Raw genomic sequence first — 23132 nt, 5'->3', positions numbered from 1 at the left:
ACTCCTGATTATGCTGATTTACAAGTCACCATTACTAAAAATAAACTACCCAGTCATTATCTACATGTATTTTGTCTGGAAGAAAACTGACATTGATGTTCAGGACAAGTCAGACAGACTGTGTATAACTACACCAAGTTGTAAGCTTGTGACAGATCACTGACCACTTTGCAGAAGAAGCTAAACATACTGAATTAGCCACACTGCTGAATTAACTAAAACATCTATACGCAAAATGGTCAGTTTGTTTAAAAAAAAACTTAATCAAAGTCTATTTCAACAAACTATAATATGACGGAAAAGATGTAATGAATAATTACCCGATGGTCAGGAAGTGCTTATCATATCATAGAGAACAGGAGGCAGAGTTGCAGAGTCACCCGTTACCAGACGAGCAGACACAGACACAGATCCAGACAGAGACCCGACATAAAACCCAACCGATGGCACGAGAGGCTCTGTGACGATAACACCACTGACAGTGTACATTACCTGGTTGTTGTCACAGTCCAGGACTGTCAGTGTTTGGTCATCACAGTCCAGGTACACACCCAGGTGATGAGGTCGTGTGTAACGTCTCCACTGTAGATAGCCAGGTTTGATCTCACCACCACTGTGACTATAGCACCAGACCTCATCACCATAGTACACCACCCAAATGTACCAGGAGTTACGGCCACGGTCTGTCTCCTCACTCACATCACAGCTCTCCTGTTTCACTCCTACACGACAGTCACAGTAACAGCCATGTGAACAGGTGATGTGTATCTCCCAGTAGTACCTGCCCGTCTGGTAACGCCCGTCTGTCACAGTTCTCCACCACCTCCCCCGGGATAAGTCCTTACCCTCTACCCCAAAGCCGCTGTCAGTGATTCTCAGCTCACTGTCGTCTGTCTCTGTGAATCTCAGCGTCGGCTCTGCAAAAACACAACAGAAGCAGTATAAACAACAGCAAACCATAAACACACACTGTAAGACTGAGGTGTACACATACCGTGGTTTTACTTTCTCCACACAATCTCTTGGAATAAAATAACATATACTTCTGACATGAATGTAATTTATACACTGATTTCTGTCATTTTCAGCCAGTTTAAAAGAGTTGTGCTTCGACAAGAACTGGATATATGACTAACTGACGGGTACGACATAGGCCGAGTAATGCGTTAAAATACACACATTTAGCGCTCTAATTTGTTTGAAACTTATTACCTACAACAAGAACAATACCTTCCTCTATCCGGTACTTGGTTTTAGTCATCAGTTATGGCACATTTGAACACAAAACTCACTATGAAGCTGTGGTAGACCTGTTGTCATTCGTGGAGTGACCAGCTACCGAAGCCGTCCTCTAGTAAGGGAGGTAACTCGCCACACATAACTTACCAAGTGACATTCTTTTGCCACAATGTTCAAAAGACTATTTAATCCATCAGAATTATTAGTAATAAAGAAGTATTGGAATCTTCTAACTATTGAAGTTTCTCTAATATATTTTTAAAGGATAGTTAATATATTTAAATTTTAAAAGCAAACTTATATCAAGTGAGGAAATAAATCTAGATCAACAATTATTTCTACATACATAGATGGAAACCCTTTAATATTAACAATAAAACAGATATGAGGGTTGTTTTCCCTTTGAAATACATGTTTGACACCGAGGGGTAGGCTACAATATGTTATCTGTTCTGTCCTAACAGTACATCTGCTGATTTGTACACATGAGGTAAATATCACTCAGACACTCAGGGGTACAATATGTTATCTGTTCTGTCCTAACAGTACACCTGACAAAGGGGTTACACAACTATCTGTCCTGTTCTAACTATACAGCTGCTGATATAAAGCTCTGTAATGTACTTCCATTAAAAAAAAAACCATAATGTTGTATACACTACCTTTTTATTAATTTTTAGCGAACCATTGTGTATATAGCTTACATTGGCTTTAAATTTCTTAGAATGGCCTACTGAATGCCTTTTGACTTCAAAGAGCCAACTGCACACTTTACGAGTACCACATACTATTTTCTGTCTCACAATAGGTTGTGTTCTCTGTACACATCCTATAGTATACATCACCCTGCTGTATACGTCACTTTAGTTGTTGTCTTCTGGGCCCACTCTACTGTATACCTCACAATTCTTTGTGTCTTTTGTGCACACCCTACTGTATACCTCACATTAATCTGTGTTTCCTGTGCACATCCTACTGTATACCTTACATTGGTTTGTGTCTTCTGGGCATACCCTACTGTATATCTCGTATCAGCCTGTGTCTTCTTGGGACACCTTACTGTATACCTCACATTAGTTTGTGTCTTTTGAGCATATCCTACTGTATACCTCACATTAGTTTGTGTCTTCTGGGCACACTCCAGTGTATACCTCACATTTGTTTGTGTCTTTTGTGCACACCCTACTGTAAACCTCACATTAGTCTATGTCTTCTGGGCACACTCCAGTGTATACCTCACATTTGTTTGTGTCTTCTGGGCATACCCTGCTGTATACCTCTTATCAGCTTATCTTCTTGGGACACCTTACTGTGTACCTCACATTAGTCAGTGTCTTTTGAGCATGCCCTACTGTATACCTCACATCTGTTTGTGTCTTCTGGGGACATCCCACTGTATACCTTACATTAGGTTGTGTCTTTTGTACATACCCTACTGTTAGTCTTACATGAGTCGATGTCTTCTGTGCACACCTTACTGCACACCTCAGATTAGTCTGTGTCTTCTGAGCAAACCCTTCTCTATACAACACATTGGTCTGTGTCTCCTGGGCACACCCTATTGTATCTGTGTCTCCTGGGCACACCCTATTGTATACCTCACATTGGTCTGTGTCTTTTGTACAGTCCCTACTGTAAGTCTTACATGAGTCTATGTCTTCTGAGCACACCTTTCTGTATACCTCACATTATTCTGTGTCTTCCGTGCACACTCTATTGTATACCTTACATTAGCCTGTGTCCTTTGCCCACAAGGTACTCTATTATAGGTTATTTGATTGTATGGTCCTGTATGGACGAGTCCTGGGTGCCCAGGAAAGGGACGAGCTTGCGAGTCTTTTTTGTCCACCCTTTTCCATGCCTCACATTAGTTTCTATCTGTTTTGCCCACCCTATTGCACGTCTAACATTAGTTTGTATTTGTTTTGCCCACCCAACTGCATGCTTCCCATTAGTTTGTATCTTGTTTTGCCCACCCTAGTGCATGCCTGCCATTAGTTTGTATCTGTTTTGCCCACCCTAGTGCATGCCTCGCATTAGTATCTATCTTGTTTTGCCCACCCTAGTGCATGCCTCATATGAGTCTCTATCTTGTTTTGCCAACCCTAGTGCATGCCTCACATTAGTGTATGTCTTGTTTTACCAACCCTAGTGAATGCCTCACATTAGTTTCTATCTTGTTTTGCCCACCCTAGTACATGCCTGCCATTAGTTTGTATCTGTTTTGCAAACCCTAGTACATGCCTCACATTAGTTTCTAACTTGTTTTGCCCACCCTAGTGCATGTCTCACATTAGTTTGTATCTGTTTTCCCTATCCTAGTGAATGCCTCACATGAGTTTCTATCTGGTTTTGCCCACCCTAGTGCATGCCTCACATGAGTTTCTATCTTGTTTTGCCCACCCTAGTGCATGCCTCACATGAGTTTCTATCTTGTTTTGCCCACCCTAGTGCATGCCTCACATGAGTTTCTATCTTGTTTTGCCCACCCTAGTACATGCCTCACATTAGATACTATCTTATTTTGCCCACCCTAGTGCATGTCTCACATTAGTTTGTATCTGTTTTGCCAACCCTAGTGAATGCCTCACATGAGTTTATATCTTGTTTTGCCCACCCTAGTGCATGCCTCACATGAGTTTCTATCTTGTTTTGCCCAACCTAGTGCATGCCTAACATGAGTTTCTATCTTGTTTTGCCCACCCTAGTGCATGCCTCACATGAGTTTCTATCTTGTTTTGCCTAACTTAGTGCATGCCTCACATGAGTTTCTATCATGTTTTGCCCACCCTAGAACATGCCTCACATGAGTTTCTATCTTGTTTTGCCCACCCTAGTGAATGCCTGACATGAGTTTCTATCTTGTTTTGCCCACACTAGTGAATGCCTCACATGAGTTTCTATCTTGTTTTACCCAACCTACTGCATGCCTCACATGAGTTTCTATCTTGTTTTGCCCACCCTAGTGCATGCCTCACATGAGTTTCTATCTTGTTTTGCCCACCCTAGTGCATGCCTCACATGAGTTTCTATCTTGTTTTGCTCAACCTAGTGCATGCCTCACATGAGTTTCTATCTTGTTTTGCCCACCCTAGTACATGCCTCACATGAGTTTCTATCTTGTTTTGCCCACCCTAGTGAATGCCTGACATGAGTTTCTATCTTGTTTTGCCCAACCTAGTACATGCCTGACATGAGTTTCTATCTTGTTTTGCCCACCCTAGTGCATGTCTCACATTAGTTTGTATCTGTTTTGCCTACCCTAGTGAATGCCTGACATGAGTTTCTATCTTGTTTTGCCCACCCTAGTGCATGCCTCATATGAGTTTCTATCTTGTTTTGCCCACCCTAGTGCATGCCTCCCATGGGTTTCTATCTTGTTTTGCCCACCCTAGTGCATGCCTCACATGAGTTTCTATCTGTTTTGCCCATCCTAGTGCATGCCTCCCACTAGTTTGTATCTGTTGTGAAGACCTTAAGGGGATGGATAAGTTTACGTGGTATGCTTAGTGAAAAGCCTAATGCATGTCCCACATTAGTGTGTGTCTTCTGTGTACACCCTACTTACACCTTGCATAACTTTGTGCTTTTTTCCCATACCCCAGTTTTGATCACACCCTAGTGTACACCTTATACTTTTATGTTTGTGTCTTCGATGCACACATTGTCATCATATGACTGAAAAGTTGTTATGTTCGACGTTAGACCCCAAGCTCTCACTCACTCACTCACTCGATGCACATACTAACGTAAACCCTACAGTTGTTTATGTCCTTTCAGCACACCCTTCTGTTTATTTTTCATACATATACGAACTTACTTGTAACTAAGTCGCGACGTTCTTTTACAGTCACCTGTCTAGGGACAACGTAGTCATGTTGTACAGAATCTAGAAGCTTCTGTTTGCTGACCTCATGTTTCTCCAGATCTGCTCTTATATCTTTTAGCTGGTCATCAATTCTGTGAGATGATAAGAGAAAACAAAGAGACACAGTTGTGTAGTAATCTTGTGTACAAGGCAGTTATAAGAATGCCATGATGTACTGTTCCTAGTAGGTTAGATCTGATTTGTCTGGACAAACGTATGTTTAAACATTGGATATATTTTACAGTCGGGTCATGTTTTGGATAACTACAGTGCTGTTGCTCATGACTACTGACAATAGCCATATGCAAATGTATAACAAACCTAGAGAGGTATCACACATTTATACATACGTTTTGGTGAAGTCCGTGGAACCCTGTCAACAAACAGAATTAAAAACTCATATAAAATCATGTAAAGATGATAACCGAAACTGAGATACTGTAGCTATACTGTCAATTCAACATATAACAAGAACACATTTGTAATTGAAATGTCTTACCTCTTCAAGTACACAGCCACCCATGGCTTTTACCTCAAAACATTTAGACCATTTCCTGATCTATTACATAGTATAGGCAGCTGAACCAATGTTTGAGAACGTGCACATTTGACTTACCTGCAAAAACTCGACGTCCACTGACGGTAACAAATCTTTGGAAGCCTGTACCATCCTCTCCATTTCCTGGGTCTGTAGCTGAAGATGTTTGAGTATGGCTCTACACTCCACGCTCCACTGTGAATAGCGGGTTTTTATGCCATCTAAGGATTGTTGTTTCCATGCTTGTAAAGCTTCAAAGGCTGCACAATAAGCCTTTTCTACCTCCTGAGTGTGAAGTTCCTGGTTTTCCTGCCGAACAGAAAAATCGTTTACTGCCTCATCTAGACCTATAGAATTGTGTGTTGAAGAAGTTATATATGTATGTGTAACAGGGAGAAATATAAGCGCCACACAACTGTGGCTACAGTGTATCTCCGGGATGGAGATGATTTCCCTCTAGTTTAGGGATGTACATGTAAGTGTCGACTCAAAACCCAAAGTACGTCGTTTAATTCCAAAAAGGGTCGTGCCATCACAACTGATGCTCAGAACAGGGCGAGATGGTGGAGTCTTACATGCTTCGGACAGTGCCCGAACCCGAACGCTGTCTCCCCATCAGATCAAATGGTGTACATATATATATATATATATATTATAGATATTTTTATGACAGCGTATTATCGGCGATAATACATCAAATGGAGATGTCTGAGGTGGGCATATACCGTGTGTGTTACTTAATAATGATACGATAGTAGATAAGATAAACAAGAAATAGGTGAAATTGACTCGCCCATCACGCAAGTAAATTCCCTCATCAGTTCGTGCATTCCCCTGTTTACGTTCTTGTAAAAAGTCGTCACTGTTCGGGTTTAACTCTTTGATTGTAATCTACATATATAATATGTGACAGAAGACAGCTTTATCAAGACTAGATCATTGAAAGCTGTATGTTACCTGGATTTCTGAATGATAGCAATAGTCCACATAGTCAATATGAGTCACCAGGGTATGCAGTACAACACAGGCTGAACAAGTGTCATGGAAAATACCAACCTGTATCTTCCTGTGCAACCTCATAACTCCTGCCAGCGATTCTTTAGATTCCTGTAGCACTTTCTCCAGTTCACTAGTTTTGTTCAAAACAAATTGCTGTAATGGAAAAAATACTACATTAAAAAATCAGCCTTTCAAATGACTCACTACAGTACAGAACACAAAGCCCCATTCTTTATTATAGATCACAAACTTTGGGTTAATATTTAGTTCCAAATCATGCCATCTTTATTTTGAGTATCGATTTATATACTAGCATGGTACACGAATTAGATAGTGATTTAAGTTATTCGCCCAAAACATTCCTTGCGTCTTTTTAACATCATTAAAAACTTTTTACTACTTCTCATTACATGATTCCAAAGTAATTTTGAACTTGCACAATTTCTTAGTTTTTTCGTGGTCCGTATTAATCATTGTTCGGGAATTGACCTTACGATTAATGACTCATGACATCCATTTGGGTTGATGGCTGATGAACGAATGTCTTTTTCGCATTACCTTGTCATTCTCAGCAGCTGATGGTATATCCCGCATAGCATGTTCCGGATGCTCAACCACACACCCCAGACAGATTACCATCCGACACGGTACACAGTACATGACGAATGGCTGACCGTGTCTAGCACATGACGGCTGCTGAGTTGATTGTTGGTCCCTGCTGACTTCACCCTGTGAGGTTTCCTGGGAGAGGTACTCCATAGCCGAAATCAGTCGATGACGTTTTAGAGGCCCCCTCATTGGATGGAAATTTGCAAGACATTCCTGACAGTAGAACACACCACAGATGGTGCAAGACTTGACAGCTTTAGCATGATTGTCCTCCTCACACAGAGAACAATATGGGATGTCTTCCTCAACCTTAACAGCAGTAGAGAATCTCTCCACCATTTCTGCCAGATGAAAGTTAGGCGCCAGTCCAGCCACACCTTCTCTTCCCAGATTTGTTGGTGCCCGACACACAGGGCATGCTATCAGATGGACGTCATCATTCCCCCTGCTGTCGGAGGTCTCATCTATCTGCACAGATTTGGACTTGGCAGCATACAAATCAATGCATTTCCTACAAAAACTGTGCTGACAGGGTAGCATTACTGGTTTCCGGAATGTTTCCATACATATCGAACATATGAGAACATCATCAAGATTCTGCTTGCTCTCGGCCATTATTTGCTCAGGTTTTTTTTCCTGAAATAAAAACGCCAAATCGCTCAGATTTGCATCATTGAGGGTGTTCCTATTTAAAAAATATTAATTTTCAAGACAACACACAGCCTCCGTCTATTAAAACATTCTACACGTTACTTTTTAGATACTATTCTCCTATTCTCATTTAAAAAGCATTAAAGTACCTATTCATGTATGAGGAGAGTGTGCGCAAATCACTTTTCTGAAAAGGAATCCATTCTGGTCAGTTAGAAATTTAGCGATTCTACCTTTTATTGCGCACGAGAAACTGTTTTGACAAAGGTCTGGTCAAGCCAGTTTGGGCAGATGTGTTTGATAGTGATGTTCGACACACATATAGCTCCCATCCATAATTACCAGATTCGTGTGTAAAAACGAAACTGTCGCGGTTTAAAAGTAGATTTCACTCAGTATGATAATTTAGCCAGGCCTGTGGACTGCATTGGTTATGAAGGTAACTTGACCCTATATACTTTATGATAATTGGGCAAAACATTTGGAGCAGCTCTATCTACAGAATTATAATAAATAATTAAAGATTATAGAGATACAATAACTATAACATTACTAATAGTGACGAGTAACACGAACATTTCTTACTTAGATTAAAAAAGGATATGAATTAAGGTCAAAGTCTCCCAGCTCCCAGTGTTTTATAATGTTTATCATGTCAGTTATATACTCTGAAAAAGTAGGTCAGCGTCAGAGATACCTTCATACAGACAGATCGAGCTAATATATAAGTAGACCTACGTGCGGTATACGGCTGTCCTGACTGGTTAAGCTGTGTCATATAACAAACCCCATTATTGGTGATCAATGGGCGAGGTTGTAATGCTTGCTGAGTGAGAAGTTAATAATACATGTATCTCCAGTTCTGCAACGCTGAAAATCCTGTGTGCAATTCAGTACATAATTTCGATTCGATTTACTTATACAGGTAATACACCTCTTCTGTCTTGAAGTCGGAAGTCGGAAGATCCAAGATCAAATGGAGGACATATATATCCTAACTAGAAATTTTTAACTATTATAGTTTTTATGTTTGATGCATAGAGGCAAACCTTAGAAGTGAACAAACAGCGATCCATATAGGTCGGCTGTTGTGGCTATCAATATGTATGTAGGCCCAGCCTCAGACAACACGTCGCCAGCAACCAACGACTTTCAGCAAAACCAGACATAATGCCTGTCAAGGTCAAAGCTTCAGAAAAGTACATTAAAAACGTACTGTCGTCCTGGATATAGTGAGAAGATCAACATAATTAGACAGTATGAACTTGAACCCAATTAAATCAGTCGTTTGCTTGAGAAGAAAATATTCCGGGTTTTGTAGACAGTATCAGAGGTTCACACACAAGGCGAGAGTAGAGTCTATATAAAGACACGCCCCCAGTCGTACATCGACTTCATGTCCATTTGAGGACGTTCAGACCAATTAAATACTGTCTGAAAGTCGGCACACGATCAAGTAAGACAATTCCGTCACCTCATAGAAACATCCCGTCATAAACATAGACGTACCATATCTCACTGGACTTACCTGTCGACACAATTCCCACCGTGCTTCTCTAATTGATAAAACTGTGCAAAGTGAAATAGAAAATACTTGGTTCGGAGAAGTACACGTCATCTGAGCAGGGGAGGTAAATCCCTCAGTATGCTTTTACACTTTTACACTCTATGACAATCCCAACCTGCGGATGGTCGTGAGTTTTCCCAGGAGTCTGCCCGGTTTCCCTCCGACCATTATGCTGACCGCCGTTGTATTAATGAAATATTCTTAAGTACGTCGTAAAACACCAATTAAATAAATAAATAAATCTATGACATCCCCACAATGGTTAGCACAGTTCTCTTTTAACTTTATGTGCGAATACCATATTTTAACAAACTACCATGGAGTTTCCCTAAAATGAATTCAGTAGTTTAGCTCAATTCATTTATATTTGTATGGAGATTTGCGTCTAAACACTGTCCAATAGACAGTCTTACGAAGACATCACCTATATATATTATAGTAGGGCTGAAAATAATGTGTGCACATCTGTACATAATTTTAAGACTCTTTTAGCACCAATTACGTACACACACATTATGGGCAATAGATTTTAATTATTTATTTTACTTTTATGCCCAACTCAAGAATGTGCACATAACCGTAAAAATGCTGGCCCTCGCAAAGGCCATTATTTGCAGAGTACTGTTTTAACTGCAGCTGATCTCACAGATCAACGATCAATAACAATTTACCTCCCGCAATATTTATTTATTTATTTGATTTATGCCGTACTCATGAATACTTCACTTATACGACAGCGGCCAGCATTATGGTAGGAGGAAACTGGGGCTGGGGGAAGCCAACGACCATCCGCTTGATGCTGACAGACATTCCCACATGCTCGCAGCGATCGCATTGGCGGAAGGCTTTATGGTCATTGAGCCGTTCTGTTGTGCTAATACCCTCGGCCACGGAGGCCCCTATGAGCAACTGATATAGGATATCATATAACAGACGGACTGACCTACATGGATTAGGAGAACGCTTATACCCCTGACAGGGCTTTTATACTATCACAGTTGTTATATTTGGACCAGACAGGCGAACGTTGTAAGTAAACAAACAGCGATCCATATAGGCAAGATATTCAGACTTTGTGTGCCATAGGCGGCACTTCAACGCAAGTAATCGACGTTCAGCATGACTGCATAATGCCTTTTAGGTCCAAAGTTTCAGAGCCCCACATTAATAATGTACTATCGAACTGTATCTATGGTGACAAGATCGACACAGTTAAACAGTATGAACCTTGAACCTAAATAAAAATCAGTCGTTTTCGTTGATACGTAAATATCGAGGGTTCGAGGCTTAAACACAGGCTGACATGGCTGTTGTTAAAGTATATAAAGGAAACGCCCCATTCGTATATCTACATTGTGTCGATTTGAGGACGACCAGACCAATTAAGCTGTGTCTGACAGTCGGCAATATGATAAAGAAAAAACAACCCCTTAACCCGAGTGATGGTTTCCATCCAAACTACATATAATCGTCTTACAGAGCTTACCTGTCGACACAAATCCAACCTGGCTTCACAACATTGTGAAACTGAGCAGATTGAATTAGAAAATATTTAGATCTGAGAAATCTGTGCAGGGGAGGTAAATCCCTCAGTATGTTTGTACACATTTATACTCTGTGACATCTCAACATTGGTTTCCGCAGCTCGCCATTTACTTTAAGCCTATATGTGAATGTCACATTTCAACAAACAATCACTTTCCCACAAAATTACTTCAGCAAATGGGTTCAAATCATTTATATTTATCACTTTTAGTTCCAAACAGAATACATAGGAAAGACAATTGAGAAATGTCGGATGGGTTTTCTGAAACCGGCATAATGAGATTAGGCTGTAGCTAGAATATTGGCCCATTGAATTCAATCGGCATAAACCTCTTGGGTTCTCCGGGCTGAAACGAATAGGACCTCAGTTTACTTGGCAAGCTTGTCGTAACATAGAGCTCTGCCGTGTGGCCTCGGTGAAATATAATGGACTCACATCTCCTATATTTGTATAAAGGGCTGTAGAGGAGTAGACCTACCTGACTGCCCTTGGTTGTCACACTTAATTGAAGAGAATGGTCTTGCGAGATTTTAAGCCCAACACTCCACTACGGCTCTCAGTTAGAGACTGAAGATCGGATTGGTTCAGTTTGAGCAGTCGGTTAGAGAAGATATCCTCCGAACTAAAATCACAAGGGGTCGTAATGTCAAACGATTCACAACATAAAATTGACAGTGATAGCAAACTCAATACCTACTTATCGACATTTAATAACCCCTCTTTTCCTCAGTCATTCTCAATTTGCCTGTATAGTGCCCAAGTAGGCCTATGCATACCTAATCCCTCCAGGTGCTTTACATGCCAAAAGTTGAGCATGGTAATGGCTAATGTAGAAATAAATTGTTTTGCTTCCAATGTGCAAGAGGAGGCCACAAATCAACATTTATTGACACTTAAATATCATTGACTTGCCGATGATTGGGGACGATAAACCTAAAACCTAAAACTATATCTGTGAAAGAATTAACTAACCTGTCAATAAAACTATGTCTTCATCTGGCTTTGCACACAATCAAGGCATCACTGGACCTAAGTTTTGTAACATCTCGGGGCCTATACGGCCGAGGTGGATAGTGTGCCAGCGCGACGCAATGACCCAGGGGGATCTCACAACGCGGTTTCTGTAAATTCAAGTCCAGCCTATGCTGTCTTCCTCTCCGCTTGTATGTGGGAAGGTCTTCCATCAGACTGTGGATGGTTGTGGGTTCCACCGGCACTTGCCCGGTTTCCTCCCACCATAATAATGCAGCCCCCGTCGTATAAGAGAAATATTCTTGTGTGCGGCGTAAAACATTAGTCAAATAAATAAATAAATAAACATCTCCAGCGGAATCATCAATAACTTTGCCTAGCGTAATAGCATTGTTTTGTTACAGGAAGTTCTGAATCTTTAGTTGTCAGCACTATAAATGCTAAACACTTCTCCACATTATGATCAAACTTCATTTTATCTTATCTTTACCTCAGGGTGAGCCTTATTATTTGGATTTGTGGTCGTAACAACGTATAGTACGTGTGGTCATAGTAATATTTATTACAAGTTTCTAACCCATTTGTCTCCTGAGCCACTGGAGACTCTCATGGGCTTGTTTAATCATGATATTTAGATGAGTGGTATTTTTTCCACCGTCATGGAAGGAGGCGTGTATTATCCTGGTTTCAAAACCCGGTAAGGATCATTGTGAGCCGTCCAATTACCGTCCCATAGCTCTTACCAGCGTGGTTAAGTTTGGAACGAATAATAAGTGACAGACTTCTTTGGTATTTATAAACCAACAATTTACTGTCTAATATTAAAGGCGGTTTTCCTCAATGTCAATTTAAAGTTTGTTGCATTGGAACTTTTATTTCTAATGATATAATACATAATGAGCACGTGGTATCAATTATTCTCGACCTTGAAAAGCTCACCGACCTACGATATGGGTATGGGACTTATCGCTTATCGTTATTTATTCATGTATCAGAACTTTTATCTGATCGTCAGTTTAGGGTTCGAGTACGGACAATCTTTCTGACTTCCATGAGCAGAAATGGGTGTACTCAAGGGCAGTGTACTATCACCAACACTGTTTAGCTGTAAACTTAATAGCTTGTCAAAAACTTAAACATCTAGGTCAGAGGGGTCTTTATATGTTGATGATTTTCTTATAGGCTACCGTGCTAAAATATGAATAGCATCGAAAGGCAGCTGCAGCTTTGTCTCAATAAGACCAAGAAATGGGCAGTTGGAAATGGTTCTAGATTTTCTGCATCTAAAAACATCGATATGCATTTTGTTGTAAACAGAACTTCATCTAAGCTTTTATGGTGAAACATTTAAAATTGAGAACTGAAAACAGATTTTTTGCTGGCAAATTACGCTTTTTCTACACGTGTTAAAATTCTTAAAGCTAAATGCTCAAATCTATGCGTCGGAACAAACATTCGTATACCAACTGTCAATCAAGATGGACATTCGAGGTCAACAATCGCAAGGCCAATTGAATCCCTAAGCTTGAACCCCTATTGCGTCTCTTCGAATTTGTTTATTCCAGGCGGTTTGGTGATAGATTTTATGAGAAAACAACAAGTGATACGTCCCTGAAACTTCAGTATGTTTTAGGAATGTATCCGAAGTTGTTGTTTTTGGCTTTTGGTGACAATTGGTGGCCATATTGGATTTTGTGCCAACCTGAACAAATCTTCTTTTCCAGAACGGCCGATGCGATTGGGCTGAAAATTAAACTGCATTTGCACAAAGCCTAGGCACATTCAAGGCGACAACGAAAACTTTCTCTTTTGAACATCGCCACTGAGTGATAATATCTTGTGACTCAAATCCGACGCAAAATGAATCAGACGTACAGTAAACCTACAAAGAGCGAGCTCAAAGTGTGTTAGATGTATGTACAAGAAACCCATAGTGAACACAAAACACATCCGACACACATGAAAACCGATGGCGATATATGACAATGGTGCCCAGTGTCTGGGGTAGAGAGGTAGTGAAGTTGACATAACCCTACCTAACAATGGCGACAACCGTCTGGACTAGAGTGGTAGTAAGGGTGAATTGACCCAATATGACAATGGCGGCAAACGACTGGGCTACAGTGGTAATGAAGGAGACTTGACACTATACGACAATGGCGCCAAGCGTCTGGACTACAGCTTGGCATTTGATATTTCTTATGTAATAAAATGGACAATTTGTGACAGGTCAAACTCTTCCAGCTTGCCGTGTTTTATTGTGTTATTGTGAGGAACCACAGAAATACAGACTACAGTAGTGCTGATATATCGTGTGATCAAGACGGATAAACACACAATGTTTAAACCGTAAGGGTTGACTTCGCTGCGCACCAGATATGTGACATACATGTCTAGACAGATACAGGGCTGTTGCCATGGTAACCGGAAAATATAAAGACAACCTATCAGGCTGTACAAGTAGGTTAGTGTTTGCTAAAATTCCACACAGACAGCCCTGGCTAATCTATAACAGGCCTGCATGTGGGTAAACGACCGTCCTGACGGGCCAAGCTTTGTCAAGATACATCCTCCATATCCGTGATCAGTAGGCGAGGCTGTAAATTGTAATGTCTGACGTGCGTGGCGTTAATACTACATGTAGTCACTTCATGCATAAATATACATCTGGGTGTTTATAAAATATACATGATTACGAGAAGGTCGCTTATATAGATATATATATCGCCTTGTGTATATAGTGACAAGATCGACACAGTTAACAATATGAACCAAAATTAGTCATTTTCCGTGATATGGAAATATTCCAACTGCGCATCGACAGTGTTAAAGGCTCACCCGCAGGCTGAGGGTAGATTCTATATAAAGACACGCCCAAGTCGTATGTCTACTTTGTGTCGATTTGAGGACGACCAGACCAACTAAATACTGTCTGAGACATTTGGATAAAGACAATTCCTTCACCCGATAAACATCCCGCCGCAAAATAGACCTACTTGATCTTACAGGACTTACCTGTCCACACCAAATCCTACCGTGCTTCGCAACTTCACAAAACTGCGCAGATTGAAATAAAAATCCTTAGTTCTGAGAAATGCACGTGATCTCAGGAGGGGAGGGAACTCCCTCAATACGCTTTTACACATTTATACTGTATGCAATTGTTAGCACGGTTCCGTTTTAACTTCATGTGCGAATGCCGTATTTTAAGAAATATATACCAGTTTCCATAAAATTACTTCAGCACTTGTTTCAAATCATTTATATTAGTTTGTATATGTATGTACAATATATGCTTTCGGGCTTTACGTCGAACTGAACAGTTTTTCAGTCATATGACAACGAAGAGTCATTACATTGTATGGACATATACCGTGTTTTCTTGTGGCAGGCCGTGTTCATGCCACCAAAGTATCCGGCCGAAGACACCAGACATGACCCCATCCAATAACAATATACTGACACTGGGTCAGCCACCCCTATTTGCTTGCTCTCCTCTTCCAGTATTGAGTGGTAAGCGAGGGAGCCATTTATATATGTCATCACATTTGCTTTCAAACAGAATACTTTCAAAATATACTTTATATTTTTTGGTGGGAACGTAAGATGGATTTCCTGGGACTGGTATAACGCCATTAGGCTATATATGGCTACAACAGTTGTACACAGAATTCAAGCGTCATTAAATGTACAGCAAACTGATCCGGGAAAAGAAAGTTCATGAAATGAGTAAAGAATTGATATGGAAAACTAATATCATCGCATGTTAACTGAACAAACTCACAGAGAACAAAAAATGCATCAGAATAACAACAAATACCCTGCTAACACAAAATCAATAGAGGAACAATAAACCCGTTGGTAACACAAATCTATCAGAGGAACAACAGACCCGCTACTAACACAACATTCATCAGAGGAACAATAAACCCGCTGCTAACACAAAATACGTCAGAGGAACAACAAACTCGCTGGTAACACAAATCTATCAGAGGAACAACAGACCCGCTACTAACACAACATTCATCAGAGGAACAACAAACGCGTTAACGCAAAATACGTCAAAGGAACAACAAACCCGCTGCTAACACAAAATACATCAAAGGAACAACAAACCCGCTGCTAACACAAAATACGTCAAAGGAACAACAAACCCGCTGCTAACACAAAATACATCCGAGTAACAATAAACCCGCTGCTAACACAAACTATATTACATGCACAATTATGCTATAAAAAAGGGGAAAATGCATTAAATGTAAAGCAAACTCATACAGAAAACATTACATGAACAACAAAATCATAGAGAACACATTAGATATTCAACAAAGTGATAAAGGATGCAAAATACTTCAGATGTAAAATAAACATGTACAAACAGAGGACTTAAAATATATAAGACGTATGTACAACAAACCCATTGTGAACACAAAACATATCAGACATATATGTACAAAAGATGAATACTATTGTTTGTTGTTTTTTACTGCTTATTAATATTGTAACAAACAAAAAGTCACATTGTCATTTGTTTTTGAAATGATCATGTAATATATGTAACAGCCTCACAGCTTTACGTATTCAGTTACTCAGTTTCCTCCAGTCCAGGCTTCGGTCTGTCTATATAATTGTGTACTCAGTGATATGAGCTCAAAACGAAATGTCTTATTATCTATTAGTCACATGTATCAATCACGGATAAACTAGAAAAGACATATTTCTATTCAAACCTATTTAATATTTAAGTTTAGTCTTAGACACCGATAAATTTGTTTTTGTTCACTTATATAATTGGCGATAAAACCACCTTTCAAATGATGATTATTGCGGTGTAACAGTATCATTTTCTACAAGAAACAGTTGTTTTAGGTTGTGTAAGTTGGTAGGCTGAGGGGTTTAAGTATTAAATCATTCACTTTCAGTTACTTTGTAGCATTTTCAAATTTGTGTATATTCTACAAACGACATACATTTTTTAGCGATCCATGGAAGGTTGTGCCAGGCAAACATGGCGGCGCCCTGATCCGAGCGTGTTCGGAGTGGGAAGCGATATGAAGCCTATAAACGTCAATCATACCAGCTTATCAGTATATCAGCACATCAACGCAGCATTGTATCATAGCCTAATCGCATTGTCACATCAGTCATGTCATGCACTGAAAAGCCTTGAACAAAATGCACATGTGTTGCCGCATGTGAATTGCGTTTTGTCTTCATGCTGAACTCCAACCGTCACACTGACTATGTCAGTACGGACGTGTATCTCGCTGACTCTCAGTAGAATGAAGATTGTCATACAACAAACCTTCAACACAGTCTCCATATGTAATTCAGTATCTGGTCCATTATTCCAACCAAATAGCGTGTAACATATATTACTTTTTGTCGTTATTGCTCAATTCTCATTGGAAAAGCGTTGTAATACCTATATCAGGAGAGTACGTGCGCTTCGCTTCCCTGAGACGCAATCCCTTTTGCTTTGTCAGAACTTTGGCGATTTTTGCTTTTATCATGTACGACAGACAATTAACGAAATTTCGGTGAGACCAATATAGCCAGACGTGTTTGAAGGTGATGGCACCGATATATGTGCAGCAGTGCAATGCCTAGGGTTTCCCTATATGGACACAGACCCCCATTACAACTTCCGTTTTTCGGTAGGGACGATTGTAGTTCTGTGAATTTTAGGGTATAAAGTCTTTTTTTGCTCCCAGGCGTCCATTTTTGGTGCACAGGTGCATGCTTGGTATTAAAATGCTGGAAATTGTCTAAACTTTGAGGAGGTATGAGCTTTATTGATGAAAGTTTGAAACTCTGGGCGAGAGGACACAAGGTGTGAGGTAGTGATGAGGCTGCGAGTGACGTCCCCTTGGCGTTGCTAGGCACGCCTCCCAGCTGCCGGCATGGAAAGGTCCAGATTTTGACGGTCAACCTATGTCAAGATTTTTATGGCTTCTTTCTCACAGGCTGGGCCAGGTATGCACCAAAGCTTATTGGCCACGGAATGTTTGGGACTGAGCTACAGTGCTAGACGTTAACATTGTCGCTTATGGAAAATTAATGGGGGTCCGAGGCCTGTACTGACGAAGTCACCAAAATGTGAAAAATGTCACTATGCGCTTAGATTTCGCAGCAGCCTGATAATTTTTGGTGGGTATGTCTGTGATGTGTTTTGCATTGATTGAGCCGTTTTATAGCTTCTTGGGGCTATTTATTTTTTGAAAATATCCATTTTGATGAAAAATCGGTAAAATGCTGTTCAGTGTAGGGTAACATGTGTATAGGCATCCTGAAATGAACAACATGCAACGTTCTAGTATTCCTACGCTTGAAAATGGAGACGTTCAGAGCAGAAATTGCTGCAAAAATTGAAAGTTTCAGTGTTTATAACGAAAACGGAGCCTGTCGAGTGTGGACTGGACCATTGACGAGAGATGGTCGATATGGCCTTGCCTCCTACAAAGACCCCGTCACACATCGATGGAAGAAGAAATACATCAGTAGACTTGTTTATATGGCCAGACAGGGGCTGTCACATTTAGATCCCAAGCTTGATTGTGCCACAACACACGCTGTGTAAATGTGGACCACACAAGCTTGGAACCGCATTGTGTTAACAATAACAGGCAGCGCTGCTGCAACGTAGGGCGCTGTCTCGGCCATGGGCAGTATGCAAGGTGCATGCTGCATTTAAGACTGAGCAGGTTGGTTTCCCCTCATTAAAAATAATAAATAACAGATGTGTTTCAGATTTTGCTCAATTTCTGTCATCATTTTTTAATTTCTTTCACAAGCGACAACAGCAGTGACAAATTTTATACAAAACTGGCGGTTACAAATATCTAGCGTATGTGTGATCTGTTGGGGTGTTGTCCAGTTGTCCCTTGGCATAGTCAGTTTTCTCTTCTGGATTTGAAAGCCTGTACTCAATGTGCTCTCGGAGTTTTCTGGCTGTATTGCGGAGTGATCTCCCCTTAACTGTCTGTCGCTTCTTATAAACCTTGTGGTACTGGTTCACCCTTTCAATCTGTTGTACTGTTTTCTCGCTCCTAGGTGAAATACTGGCGCCGACAGCTTGGAGTTTGGCAGCCGTGGACTTGTCCTGGCCATTGTTAAGTCTGTGGATTGTGGACGCCGCCCTTCCCTCCATATTTCTGCTGTAGTTTACATTCTTGGGCAAGGAGACGCTGAGTGATCTGTTGACAGCTTCGCACTTTTGAGTACTGGTGTTCATCCGGAGACTGGTGACGGCTGTCTCGCTCAACCTCATGTGCAGTACTTCGGTCAATAGTTTCCTGTCGTTGTCATCCATGTTGAAAGGGCAGAGTTTACTGGCGGATAAAAACAGGGATCTCTCCCACCAGCTGCTGGTTTCCCCTCCGGAGCAAACCACACTGTTCCTGCGGCATTTGGAACAGTCCCCACCGTAACACCTGACCGTTGCATCCACAACCCTGGGTAGGTAAGCTTTTATTTTCCTTATGTCACCAATGTGCTCAGACATAAGTTGAGAAAATATCAAGCTACACCTGGCCTTAACATCCTGACTCAACACCTTCTGTGCTTTCTTCCTGGCTTCCCTCGTTCGGCCCTGTCCTTCAAACATGGCATCGCTGAACTTAGCCTGGTTACATTTCTTGAACTGGGATCTACCAAGGTGCGTGGGGTCTGCTAACCGTTCGACCTCCCACAGTGGCTCGACCAGTCGGATGCCGTCCTCCACTCCCTTGGCTGACCTGGAGTCGCCGTCCGTGGTTACGTGCTTGGCTAAAACACCTTGCCTCGCCAATCCCTCGCCAATCTCGTTCCCCATATTATACTCGGACCAGGGGGCATGTGGGTTTGTGTTCGCTGTGCACTCCTCGTGTCCTCCAGGGCACTTTACTTGGAAGCCTTTTCCTCTCAGCCAGGACCCAGTCCAACACAATTTATTCTTCAGTGCTGCGGAGACAATGTATTGCTTGTCTGTTGATGTCTCCACTGCCAGGGAAATGGCTTGTGAAGCATTCTGGCCCGGTTTCTTGGGACTGGTTATCGTAATGCTGTTGTAGCGAGTGTCTGTGGCCAGATCTATTGTGCTGTCATCCTCTCCTCTTTGCCTTTTGTATGCCTTTACCTCTTCCACCTTATTTGCCATATCCTCTCTGTTCAGCTTTGCGATTGCAGATGCGACATGGTTTGCAGTGCGATGCATGTTCCTACGAGTGGCAGGCGGCACGTCCATCGCTGCAAATAGGAGTCTGGCTCGGGTGTTCCCCATTGGTGTGTCCTGGAGGCCTACTTGAAGAGCTCGGTTCACCGCTGCAGCTTTTTGGCCAGGTCTGTTGCATTCTACCTCTTTGTAGAATTTGTGGAAGCCAGATACATAGTCACAGTCACAGCACTTAAAACTGAACGCCCAGGCTAAACCCCACTTTTTCTCTGCAGCTATCTCTAACCTGGGCAGTGGACAGTGGTCCTTGGTCTCACTGTGCTCAAGCATAACTTTGTTCCATATACACACCATTTTCTGTATGTCTATGAGTCGCATTCCTTCAGCAGCCCATTCCCGCTCATGGGTATCTCTGTCTGATCCAGCCGTGGAATCTACCTTGCACCGTCTTGGCCGCTGTATTCTCTTTGTGTCAGGCTGGTGTGTTCTTACAGCCTCCTGATTGGGCTGGAAATCTGTGTCCGTCAAGGAACACCCAGGCAGAGGATTCAGCATGTCTGTAACTGCTGACAGGTTATTTGAGCGATCCTGGGCCTGTCCAGCTTGAAATCTAGACTGTTTCCTCTTTCTGTCTCCCTTCATGGTGTTTTGGGGTAGATTGTTTGCCTTGTTAACTGTCAGACTGACCAATATAGGTGTACTTGGTGGCTGCCTGATTGGAAATGTTAAATTCATATTTTTCCTCTCTGTTTATATGTTGTAGATGCCAATGTGACACCCTTTGATGTGACTGTGTAGAGTAATAACCTGCTGTGAGACAACAGCAATGGTGCAGGGAGGTTTTTGCATGGTGAGGTGGTCAGCCAATCAGCAGTCATGGGGGAGGAGGGCAGGGGGGGGGGATGCCTGGCTGGGTGGTCTTTTAAAGGGTTTCATCATGCTATTCAGTGGGGAACTGGGATACTAGTCTTTTCTTAAGTCCTGTCCACTAAAAAAGTGCCTGTGAGTAGGTCTTCATCACCTTGAGGCATTATTCTTGCTTTGATTTTGGTCACAAATGATTGTTCCGAAATCGTGACAATCCGCTTTGATACCCCCTACCACACTGTCAGTCAATTTTTTTCACATAGTTGCTGAAGTAAATGTCTTATATTTTGACATTTAATTGTCAGATAAATTGCCTATATTTTGATGTATGCTTTGACACTTTTGGTTTGTAACTTTCATATTTAAAGCTGCTCTGAGTAGAAAAGTCTTCTTAAAAATGTATATTTCTCTAAATGGTTGCTTTTGAAAAGTCTAAAGTGCTCTGTCAATGTGATTTTTTTAACTTTTCTTGCAGATAAACATCTTGTCTTTCCAAAACAGTTGACCTGATGGAGATATCTTGAACGGTATATGCACTGCAAAGCTTCAAAGTTTACCCTTCAGAGTTTTTTCACCCTGAAAAAAAGACACATGTCCAAGATGGGGGTACCCCAACTTGAATTCATTCAACACCAAAGTTTCTGCATGTATCAAGCCCTAATTTTGCCTGTGAGGTTCAGAAGTGTCAGGAATTGTGTGGTGCAAAAATTATTGATTTTGAAAAAAGGTGGCTGGTGTGATAGGACACAGACCCCCATTACAACTTCCGTTTTTCGGTAGGGACGATTGTAGTTCTGTGAATTTTAGGGTATAAAGTCTTTTTTTGCTCCCAGGCGTCCATTTTTGGTGCACAGGTGCATGCTTGGTATTAAAATGCTGGAAATTGTCTAAACTTTGAGGAGGTATGAGCTTTATTGATGAAAGTTTGAAACTCTGGGCGAGAGGACACAAGGTGTGAGGTAGTGATGAGGCTGCGAGTGACGTCCCCTTGGCGTTGCTAGGCACGCCTCCCAGCTGCCGGCATGGAAAGGTCCAGATTTTGACGGTCAACCTATGTCAAGATTTTTATGGCTTCTTTCTCACAGGCTGGGCCAGGTATGCACCAAAGCTTATTGGCCACGGAATGTTTGGGACTGAGCTACAGTGCTAGACGTTAACATTGTCGCTTATGGAAAATTAATGGGGGTCCGAGGCCATCTACAGTCAGCTATATACAGGCATGTGTCATTTACATACTAGACTTTTCTAACCTGAAATGACACTCTCGATATCGCTAATCTCGAATGTACAGTTATGTACGGAAACCCTTTAAGTTTTAATCATATTGTTTTCCTGCATAAACCAGGATTCTGCTGGTGTATTAAACATCTAAGCACACTTTGTATTGTTTTAATGTAGTTGTATGTTAATGTGCTGACAACACAGTAATTTTAGTAACTCGAATAAATTGCTATTGACATCACTGCTTTTATATATACATGATTCAGATTACGGCACGGCGATACGGGGGCGTGTAATTTGCTGCTGCTGCTGCTAGGCATTGTTGGATGAGAGGACGGTATATTGTGGTATGTATATATATGTATGCCTGTATGTACGGATGAATTGTTGGATGGATGCATAGATGAATGTATCCGTATATGCATGCATCGGGTTTCATGTCGTACTTAACAAGTTTTCAATCATATTACATTAGGTGTGAGTACAAATACACTGTGTCTTTTGGTAAAGGGCGTGTCGGTTTAAGACTTACTGGTAATTCCAGAGTTAAGCCAAGTCTGCAATTTTGTACTTAGCCTGAAAAAATTATGTAACAATACGAACTAAAATTGCTGCTATTAAACTTTGACTTTGGAGAACTACAGTGGCTGTTGAGTTGGCTAAAAATTTAAATGTAAAATGTGACTTAAAACCAGTATTAACTAATACACTTTCGAACAACTGGTCCCAAATTCGAGGTGAACCCGTATATTGTTGAATGAATGCCGAATATATAGTATAGTTTACTGCTGATTGACAGGGATGTGAGTTGCTGTCGGGCTACATGTGTGGATGACACACATTTGCCAGATGTCACTGGAGCGCTGATAAGAGGCTAAACCACTGTAACTATTCACAGGAGCA

General features: G+C 41.2%; 1 protein-coding gene and 1 long non-coding RNA gene across 3 annotated transcripts in view; both read right to left on the bottom strand.

Annotated features, from left to right (window-relative positions):
• Positions 1-327: 327 nt before the first annotated feature.
• Positions 328-23132, bottom strand: part of LOC135463073 (probable E3 ubiquitin-protein ligase MID2) — a 27428-nt gene continuing 4623 nt past the window's right edge. Inside the window, exons 5-7 of the mRNA XM_064740393.1 lie at positions 5458-5480; positions 5060-5199; positions 328-917 (exon numbers count right to left, since the gene is read on the bottom strand). Coding sequence (XP_064596463.1) covers positions 328-917; positions 5060-5199; positions 5458-5480 — 753 coding nt within the window. The remainder of the gene's footprint in view (positions 918-5059; positions 5200-5457; positions 5481-23132) is intronic.
• On the bottom strand, positions 7835-15110 carry LOC135462687 (uncharacterized). 2 transcript variants are annotated; one of them, XR_010443473.1, is made up of 3 exons: positions 11990-15110; positions 11496-11639; positions 7835-7889 (listed from the first exon to the last, which is right to left on the bottom strand). It is a non-coding gene; the product is annotated as an uncharacterized LOC135462687 (long non-coding RNA). The 2 variants fall into 2 exon arrangements; XR_010443472.1 differs by lacking the exon at positions 7835-7889 and having other exon boundaries at positions 11495-11639.

The sequence above is a fragment of the Liolophura sinensis genome, chromosome 2, assembly GCF_032854445.1.
Source record: "Liolophura sinensis isolate JHLJ2023 chromosome 2, CUHK_Ljap_v2, whole genome shotgun sequence".
Lineage (NCBI taxonomy): Eukaryota > Metazoa > Mollusca > Polyplacophora > Chitonida > Chitonidae > Liolophura > Liolophura sinensis.
This window is presented reverse-complemented; position numbering and strand designations above follow the sequence as displayed.